A 10,000-nucleotide genomic window follows, 5' to 3' on the forward strand; every position below is an offset into this window, starting at 1 on the left:
GTATGGACCCACCCACCGACAAGACAATTGATCAGCTGATCACAGACGCACTGGGAGGCATTGATGGTGAGAATTATTGTGTGTTTCTTTCTTTTTTTAATTTTTTTTTAATTGAGGTGTTGTAGCTGTTGCGTTTGCTGTCTGTGGTGAGGTTGCTGTCGATCCTGTCCATAACGACCGGCCACCGGACCTACCAACACTTATCTTTTTAGACAGATGGTCGTTACGGAAATCTGAAACACGTAGGCGGTAAAACTCATCGGAGATCCTTTTGGGTTGTCGCCAGGGCAGGTCCCATTCTATAAATGATGGTGATGGTGGTAGTTAATAGCATTCTTATGACAATGATGATGATGATGATGATGATTTAACTGGCACAGACCGCCGACCACGTGCACATTAAGACACGCCGCTCGCCAGTGATTGGCATGCAATGTCACGTGTACCTTGCCTCAGTGTTTTCAAGGATAGGCAAGGGAAAAAAAATCTTCCACAGCTTTCCCCTACATTGTCTATTCTAACCCCCTATGTGTCGGCGTGTGTTGGTTGCAGTTGCGTCCAACAAGATCCTGGCGCCCGGGGCCTACGTGCTGGCTGAGCTGGACATGTACCTGTCCCAGGACCAGTTCCTCAACCTCTATGACCCTCCCACCAGGTGCGTGCTGCAGTATTTGTAGTCCTGTCAGGGGGAAAGTAGTTACGTTCACAGTCTTAATAGACATACATTGTGACGCTACCTTCCCGGGACCCCCAAACTGTGCGTCCCTGCGACCGATACGCACCAAAAACCGAAGAAGAAGAAGAAAAAACTACCAGAAATTCTTGACGGGGGTCCCGCAACGCACCTGACCTGAAAAGAGTTGGTCCCAAGACGCATTATATGTGTGTGATTATGCACACCGCTGATACTGATTAACAGACAGTAATACTAATAATAATAGTTTCTGTACATAATGGACAAGAACATACACTTAAAGGATGGTATCTTTAATTAATATCAGATCCCGAACACATCACGGGTAGGGTTGATCTTCAGTTTTATTAGTCTGTGATAGGACAGATTAATCTAATATCCCTGCGATATTTCAATGCGTTTATAACAAAAACTAAAGACAATGATTACGCAAAAATGTGTCGGCCAGTTTGGTAAGTCCGCCCTGGTTTTTCCTTTTGAAAAGAAAAAAAAGCTTTGTTTGATATGCCGCCGGCCGGTGACTGCACGATTATAACCATTGTGACAATAACGACAGCAGTGGAGCGAAGGCAATAAAGTCTTTGATCCTTGATTGATTCTTCACTCTTTTTCAGCAACATACAAAGCGGACCGAATCGCACCGAACCTCTGACGTCATCGCGCCAGAAACGCAAGGCCGCGCGTGACGTCATTCTGCGCTGGCCTCACGGCGAGATCCCCTACCAGCTGGCACATGGCGACTTCAACGAGAAGGAGACGTACATGATCAAGCAGGCCATGACAGAGTGGGAGAAGTACACGTGCGTCAAGTTCAGACCTGCTGCTTCCAATGACAGAAATATCCTCCGCATCCAAAACGGAGAAGGGTACGTGTGTGCAAGTTGGAATGGGGGGCGGGGGGTGGAGGGAGAAAAGAGGGGGGTGGGGGGAGACGTACATGGTACAGCAGGCAGTGACAAAGTGGAAGAAATACAGATCTATCATGTTGAGTGTAGGCTTGTTCAATTTGGAATGGGGGAGGGGGTAATTGGAGGGGGAGTGGGGGGAGGGGGGGTATGTTAATGCTGAAGCAGGCAATGACATAGTGTAAGAAATACAGGTCCATCAAGTCCAACCTGCTGCCTGCAATGTCAGGAAGTGAAGAACCCTCCTCAACACCCAGAACAGTAACAAATGAGAAGGGTGGAGGTGTGAAGAACGCATAGGGTGAGTCTTTGATTTTGAACTTAGAAAGAGCTTTCATGGCCACAGGGAGTGGTATTTGCTGGTTAAATATTGTGAACAACTTTTCAAGCCGTTGCATACATATTGCTATGCTTTTATAGAATGGTTTAATCGTTTGGTCTGTTTATTTTCTGTTGTACAGCTGCAACTCCCAGTTAGGAATGGTGGGAGGGGTTCAACTCCTGAACCTGGATATTGCTGGGTGTCGCTTTGTGAGTATTACTTTTGCAACTTCTTTCGAGAATTAAAACGGTTCAAGGATGAATACACCTTTGTGGAATACTACACACACACACACACACACACACACACACACACATACACACACACATACATACACACACACACACACACTCACACACACACATACACACACACACAAACAAACAAACAAACACACACACACATACACACACACACACACAGTCACACACACACACACAGTCACTCACACACACAGTCACACACACACACACACACACACACACGCATACACACACACACACACACACTCACACAACACACACACACGCACACGCAAACACACACACACACACACACACACACGCAAACACACATACACACACACACACACACACACACACACACACACACACACACACGCACAGAAAGAGCGTCTCAACAGCATTCACATTTTTCAATAGACCCCCCCCCCCCCCCCCCCCCCTGTTTTTTTCCAGAAAGGTCTGTACCTGCACGAGATCGGCCACGCGATAGGTCTGGTGCACGAGCACCAGCTGCCTGACCGAGACCAGTACATCGACATCCTGCTGCAGAACGTGGCGCCTCACTTCCGCATCTTCTTCAACCGATACTCGCCCACAGTCGTCAACCAGTTCAACGTGCCCTACGAGTACTCCTCCGTCATGCATTATGGCATCACCGTGAGTAGGAAGGCTTCCATTTTAGAATTCATCAACGTCGGAATATTCTAATGAGATGAAATGCCGGACACCAGCATAGACTCATGCAGCTGTCCACATTTGAAAAAGGCTTCAAATGAAGTTTGATAGAAATGAAAGATATATTACTTGTCGGGCTATCGTATGTGAACACGATTGCACGGGATCAGGGGGGGGGGGGGGGGGGGGGGGGGGGGGGGGGGGGAGTGCCGGTTGGGGAACAGGAAACACACAGAATTGGTTTTTCAAACCATAGCCATGTAAGAGTTTTGACGAATGGAAGCAGGGACAGTGTGACTTCAAATCGATGTATCATTTTGTTGTGCAGGCGTTTTCCTACAACGGGAAAGCGCAGACAATTCGGACCCTAGACGAAACCAAGGAGACGTCCATCGGCAGAGTCTACCTCAAGGAACTGTCCTTCTCTGATGTCAAGGTCGTCAATGAAATGTACGGCTGCAGCGGTGAGTTTCTCCAACAGCCTAAGCTAAAATAAAGTATAGCCCGAAGATATACATGTACTCCGTAAAGAGAAATGTTGCCAGAAGCTAGAAATATTGCCCACAGTTAGAAATGTAGCCCAAAGTTAGAAATGTAGCCCGTTATTTAAAAACCTAACCCGAAGTTAGAAATGTAGCCCAAAGCTTATAATGTAGGCCAAAAATGAATCTGTAAATCACTTTATCCACAGTCAATCTATTATCCAATTACTCAGCTTGTTTGACAAATCAAGACATTAACAAATGCATCGACCCAATGGTCTTCATGGTGGACAGGCATATAAATCAAGAACAAACTTATCTTAGAAAGCGTTTGTTCTGATCAGTCTTTGACAAGATAGTCAGACTATAAAGACCGTTGGGTCAATGTAAATTAAAACATTCCAGTACGTTATCATTTTTGTTTTGTTTTTTATAAATGTTTTCACATGTGATGGTAAATGTTTTGTTAACGCCCTCACGGTTGAACCAGTAGGGGCATAATACCGGTTTTTACATGTTATGATTTGATCTTATTTAAAGTTGTGACATGCATCATCACACATAACTGTCTCATTCGAGATAATAAAGGTGTCTATGTCTATGTCTATGTCTATGTCTATGTCTACAGTGATACCTGATGTTTTCCTTCTCTCCGTGTTGCAGCGTTTTGCGCAGACTTGGTATCGTGCGTGGACGACGGTTACCTGGATCAGAACTGTCGGTGTGTGTGTCCCGATGGAACAGACAGCTGTGAGGTGAGGCACAAGAAGTCAGACGACGATGAGGATGACGACGACGATGGCGACAAGGATAAGACTGTGGCGGGTAAGTGCGCAAATAGTATATTTCCTAGCGTACGTCATGATTAGGAATAATTTGTTGCTTCTTTGCTCTTTAGCTAACTTGGTACTTTGTTAGTTAAAAAAAACAAAAACATTGAAATTAGATTAACTCTGGTGAGACATTTTGCATTGTTCTCTTTGTGTTTTATTTTAAAGTTCTCAAATACTTCTTCTTCTTCTTTTCGATCGCCGATCACACTTGGAGTCCAGATCTTGAGATATAATTAGTGGTCCTCTGCAGCGCAGCCACTGGCCCGTACAGCTTGTTGTGCAGGGACTCCGGCAATGGCCAGATTTCCTCTCTCAGCACCTGGTGGTTCCTGCAGTCTCGTAGGATGTGGGCCGTGTCCTGCTCTGCTTCTCCACAAGAACACATGGGGGAGGGCACAACATGCAGCTTCCCGTGGAGATGCTGGTTAAGTCTGTTGTGTCCCGTTCTCAGGCGGAAGATGACCACCTGCTGTGGTCTGGATAGCAGGTGGTAGCTGTCCTGTGGCTGGGGCGTCCTGTGCAGAGACTTAATGATGGTCTTCATCTCTGTCAGGCTCACAGGGTTGTTCTCTTGCTCATCTTCTGCACCCAGCTTTGCCATCCTGTCCGCCTCTTCGTTTCCTTGTACACCACAGTGGGAGGGGATCCATTGCAGTACTGTCCTCAGGCTCTTGATGTTGTGTAGAGCGTGTAATGGCAGTTGATGCGTAGTGTTGTGGTTTGTTGGAGTGCGGCCCAACACATACGTCTTCAGCACTCGAGGTTTCTGTCAGGGTTACCTCACCCTTAGCTCATGGCCCAAGGACCTGCCCTGTGAGCACAAGGTTGGTCCATATTAGTCTGGCCTCTACCTTTCGACCTGTCCAGCTTGGGAAGCCCTTCCAGGAGTTTACGCTCCCGCTGGCATAGTTCTTAGGGTCACCGAGACACGCAAACCACCACACCACGTTAAGGAATGGACCATGTGGTGGTCAAATACTTATTTCAAGGTCTAAATTGTTCGCTTTCATCCGAGCTTTCTACGTGAATCTTTGCTTGAAAAACTTAAAGTATCTGCAGGTACTGTCGGGGAGGATATCCCCTTTAATAGTTACTACTTTATGTTTGTTTGTTTGTTTTCTTGATTTGGTTTGCTGTAGTTTGTTTTTGTTTGCATTTTGCGTTAATATGTATGCTATTGTGTCCTACTTTGCGGTACACTTTAGCAAACTGTGACAATAAGTACGAGAGCTGGAAGTGCGCGATATGGGCCAACCAGGGCGAGTGCGAGAGGAACCAGCTGTACATGAAGCAACACTGCAAGCGGGCCTGCGGACTCTGTGATAAAAAGAAAAAGAAAAATGCCAGTAAGTGCTTCTAATGTTAGAAGCAATTACACCATCCACGCACATGCACACATACACACATGACGAACGGACATTCGCACGCACACACAACGCACGGACCCACACGCGCACACACACAAACGCGCGCGGACAAGCACATGCACACACACACAAGCCCACACACACATGCATTCACGCATACACTCAGGCACGTAGGCACGCGCACACACACACGCACACAAACACGCGCGCACGCACACAAACACACACACACACACGCACGCACACACACACACACATACACAGACACACTAACACACACACACACACACACACACACACACACACACACACACACACACACAGAAAGAGCGTCTCAACACACACACACACACACACACACACACTCACGCGCGCGCGCGCGTACATCCGCACTCAGGCAAGCTGGCAGGCTTGCACGAACGCACCGGACATTTGTGTGGTTTTATATTTTCTTCTATTTCTGTTTTGTTCTTCAGAGAATCACTTCACAACCTGGGCGTGGCAGTGGTTTGGGATGTTCACCAACCTCTTTCCCCAGGACTGGATGATAGGTCAGTTCACAGGCCCATGGGCTCCCATGGGGTCGCCTTCACGCGGCGGGAGTGTTTATACCAAGCTACCCCACCCCTTTACTTCTCTTCTTTTGTCTTATTTCTGCCTTACCAGTCCTTTCACCTATATTTCCTTCCAAAAAAACTCTCCCTACTATTCCCTGCAGTTTTCCAATTCTTTTCTTGTTGTCTTATTTCTACCTGACTGGATCCATCACGTTTATTTCACTTACCAAAAGTCTTCTTTTCCACATCCTTATTTCTCTGCACCCCGCTTGTCCTAAGAGGCGACTAACGGATTCTGTTCCTCCTTTTACCCTTGTTAAGTGGTTCTTGTATAGAATATAGTCAATGTTTGTAAAGATTTTAGTCAAGCGGTATGTAAGAAATGTTTAGTCCTTTGTACTGGAAACTTGCATTCTCCCAGTAAGGTCATATATTGTACTACGTTGCAAGCCCCTGGAGCAATTTTTTGATTAGTGCTTTTGTGAACAAGAAACACTTAACAAGTGGCTCTATCCCATCTCCCCCCTTTCCCCTATCCCATCTCCCCCCTTTCCCTCGTCGCGATATAACCTTCGTGGTTGAAAACGACGTTAAACACCAAATAAAGAAAGAACAGGCCCATGAGGCTTAAGTATACTTCGCGAAGCTTAGCGTACGAAGCTTTAGCACTGAGGTTTTGATAAAACGACTTCGGGAAGTCTTTCCGGAGTCGACTTTGCGCCAAATGAAGGACCGCGGTAAGGGTTTGTCAAGCGACCATGCCGATCAACACCATCGAATCAAAAGCTAAATGTTCTATATGCTTCAAAACTAAACTTGTTTCGACAGCTGAGCGAGCCAGTATTCTTGCTTTATGAGTCCCCTGTGCAAATGGCTTTGCCTTGAAGCCGTCCTTAGTTCAGTCCCAAGTCCAGTACGCAATTTAGTCTCGTTAAGTCTGTCCAGCGAAAATTCAGTGCCAAAGCTTCTCGCAGTGTGGTTTGTGCTTGTGTGTGTGTGTGTGTGGGCAGCGTGACTTGTCGAACAAGTGTTTGTATGTTAAAGATACATTTGATTCATACGAGTAAAGATGCGTGTGTATACACGCAGTGTGTCGTGTGCTACAGGTGTGTGATGGGTGTGTTACATGTGTGTTAAAGGTATGTAACAGGTGTGTTACACGTGTGTCGCAGGTGTATGTAAAGACGTGTACAGCTACGAGAAGTGCTACAAGTGGAAGGAGCAGGGAGACTGTGTCACCAACGAGCTGTGGATGGAGAAGAAGTGCAAGATGACATGCAACTTCTGTGGCAACCCCGTGCTTAGACCAGAGAGTAAGTGCAGTCTTTCTGTCTGTCTCTCTGTATGTCTGCATGTCTGCATGTCTGCCTGAACAAAAATTACAAAAAAGAAAGAGAGAATGCTTCATGTTCTGCAGGCTAAATATTTTGCCTCGCAAGGACCAGATATGGGTAATAGGCTTATTATACGAGTTTTTACGCCCTCACGGCTTTTGGTGAGATACATATGTGTATGCGTGTTTAGGTGGTATCAGTCATCTGTACTTATGGCAGAATGACCGAGGTCTTTTACGTGCCATTGTGGTGACACGGGGGTGGGACATAGCTTCCGTCTCTGGGTCTGCACATAAAGTTGACCCGTGTTCGTCCCGGCCCGAATTCGAACCTGCGACCATAGGATCACAAGTCCACTGCTCTACCAACTGAGCTACCGGGGCCCCTATTTTTGCATGTCAGCCTGTCTGTTTCTTTCTGTGTCTGTCCGCCCCTCTGTCTATCTTTCGCTCAGTAAGTGTGCCTACGTTTTTGTTTCTGCGTTGTCCTGTACCTAATTTGAAAAAAAAAAGAAAGTGTACACAGATTGTGACGAAGATTCAGACCGGCCCCCGTAGCACAGTGGTTAGCGCATCGGGCTGCGGACCGGGAGGTCGTGGGTTTGAATGTCATCAGAGTCATGTGGGGTTTTCGGGCTACGGCCGGCTCCTACCCAGAGTGAAAGTTCTATGGTTACTATGGGAGGTGGGAAGGCTGGGATCGCACAGGCGAGTGTCACTCACTTAACGAATGCGACTTTGAGGTTGCTCAGGTTCTGTTTACCTGACCAACACAGCAGTTCTCGGGCCTGGCTGACGCCAGGATATATTATGACAGAAAGCGTGGAGTGCTGCCCTGTCACGTAGTCTCAAACCAAATTGGAAATCCATAGCATCATCATTATTATCATCCTCATCTCATTAATCATCCAAAATTATAAATGGTCCTGGTTCGTGTGGCCCTTTATGCCCGGAGCTCTCATGGTGACCTTGGTCTCAGTGTTCCTGTTCCATCCTTTCCTGAATAGTAGTTCTGCTGTCAGTCTTCAACGTGTGACGTTCTGGGGGGTCGTCGGGGAGACGTGGTGGCGGTCTGCTCTCTGGAGGGGACGCTCACTCAGTCTGGCTCCGCGACTTAACAGTCGTTAGTAGGGGGCATAGTAGGTAGTGGGCTGCGTCCGTTGGCTCGGGACAGAATCACTACTGAACACCATCGAAGTGACTGAGCAGAAGTGCAGTGAAATCGATAAGTCTGGCAGCGGAACGAAAGTCACATGTGGATGGGGCAGTGAGTGTAGTGATGGGGCGGTGTGAGAGCACACCGGGACAATGAACAGGTGTTAGGGCAGCACACACACACACACACACACACACACACACACACACACACACACACACACACACACACACACACACACACACACAAACAGATTCATAGTTGAGCTTTTGTTTGTGTTATTAGTTTGTTTGGTTGGTTTAAGTTGTTTTGCTTATTTGTTTGTTCTAACTAACTTCAGGAAGAATGTTTAACTCGTTTTGTTGTCAATCAGCTAACTGCAGAGATCGCCACGACAACGCCAAATGTGACAAGTGGGCCCAAGAGGGAGAATGCATCTTGAATGCCAAGTGGATGAGAGACCATTGCCAGCGCTCCTGCCGCGCATGCGCAGACACGCTGAACCCTGACACTCCGGACGACGAAGAGGAGAAGGAAGAAGACTGTGAGAGTTGTGTGGATGTAACGACTATTTTGATTGGTGGCGGGTCTTGCAGACATGCAGACAGGTGGTTAGCTGTTGCTCTGTCTAAATTTATGACCGTCCCATTGTTCCCAACCAAGGATATACCTAAGAGGCTACTGTAGTGTGCATTTGCTTGTGTGTGTGGGGGTGTGCCGTCGTGTGTGTGTGCGTATGTATGTGTGTGTGTGTGTGTGTGTGTGTGTGTGTGTGTGTGTGTGTGTGTGTATGTCTCTGTCTGTGTCTGTCTGTGTCTGTCTGTCTGTATATGTGTCTGTGTCTGTCTGTGTCTGTCTGTCTGTATCTGTGTCTGTGTGTGTCTGTGTGTATGTCTCTGTCTGTGTCTGTGTCTGTGTGTGTGTACCTCTGTCTGTATGAACTTCTGTGTGCATGCGTATGCGTGTCTCTTCTTCGTTGTACACATCTAACAATCAAAATAGAGTCAAAACATCTGAATTTAGACCCTGAATCCTGTTAAATAACAAACAACAGGATAACATTAAAAACTACGAAAGCTTTTCCTGGCAGAACTGTATGATATTCATAAAGTTTGACAATTGTGTGCTGTGTCCGTGTGTCCAGCGAGCTGTCTGGACAAGCACAACACAGAAGAGTGCCGGGGATGGGCACGGGCCGGCGAGTGTTCCAACAACCCCACCTGGATGATCGCCAACTGTCGCAAGAGCTGCGACAAGTGTGAGGACGGTGAGTTAATTGTCAGTGTGGCCAGTGCGACGTCTGCTTGCCTAGGTGCGTCAGTCTGTGTGTGCTTTTAGCCTGTCTTCGTGTTGTTGTTTTGTGTTAACTTGACTGGATTTGATCATGCAATGTTTGTTTTTTGGTATATTGAGTGATTTCTGGCTTTATAT

The 10,000-nt window shown here is 47.0% G+C and overlaps 1 protein-coding gene across 2 annotated transcripts in view; it reads left to right on the plus strand.

Moving 5' to 3' along the window:
- LOC138983636 (zinc metalloproteinase nas-15-like) overlaps nucleotides 1-10,000 on the plus strand; it is a 21,378-nt gene that overhangs the window by 6,027 nt on the left and 5,351 nt on the right. For both annotated transcript variants that reach the window (XM_070356918.1, XM_070356919.1), the window contains exons 2-13: nucleotides 1-66; nucleotides 553-655; nucleotides 1,309-1,560; nucleotides 2,061-2,130; nucleotides 2,620-2,823; nucleotides 3,170-3,305; nucleotides 3,987-4,148; nucleotides 5,362-5,502; nucleotides 6,000-6,074; nucleotides 7,253-7,393; nucleotides 8,943-9,113; nucleotides 9,714-9,836. The exon at nucleotides 1-66 is cut by the window's left edge and continues 88 nt beyond it. In XM_070356918.1, the coding sequence (XP_070213019.1) occupies nucleotides 1-66; nucleotides 553-655; nucleotides 1,309-1,560; nucleotides 2,061-2,130; nucleotides 2,620-2,823; nucleotides 3,170-3,305; nucleotides 3,987-4,148; nucleotides 5,362-5,502; nucleotides 6,000-6,074; nucleotides 7,253-7,393; nucleotides 8,943-9,113; nucleotides 9,714-9,836 (1,644 nt within the window). The remainder of the gene's footprint in view (nucleotides 67-552; nucleotides 656-1,308; nucleotides 1,561-2,060; nucleotides 2,131-2,619; nucleotides 2,824-3,169; nucleotides 3,306-3,986; nucleotides 4,149-5,361; nucleotides 5,503-5,999; nucleotides 6,075-7,252; nucleotides 7,394-8,942; nucleotides 9,114-9,713; nucleotides 9,837-10,000) is intronic.

This window comes from Littorina saxatilis, linkage group LG13 (genome assembly GCF_037325665.1).
Source record: "Littorina saxatilis isolate snail1 linkage group LG13, US_GU_Lsax_2.0, whole genome shotgun sequence".
Classification (NCBI taxonomy): Eukaryota; Metazoa; Mollusca; class Gastropoda; order Littorinimorpha; family Littorinidae; genus Littorina; species Littorina saxatilis.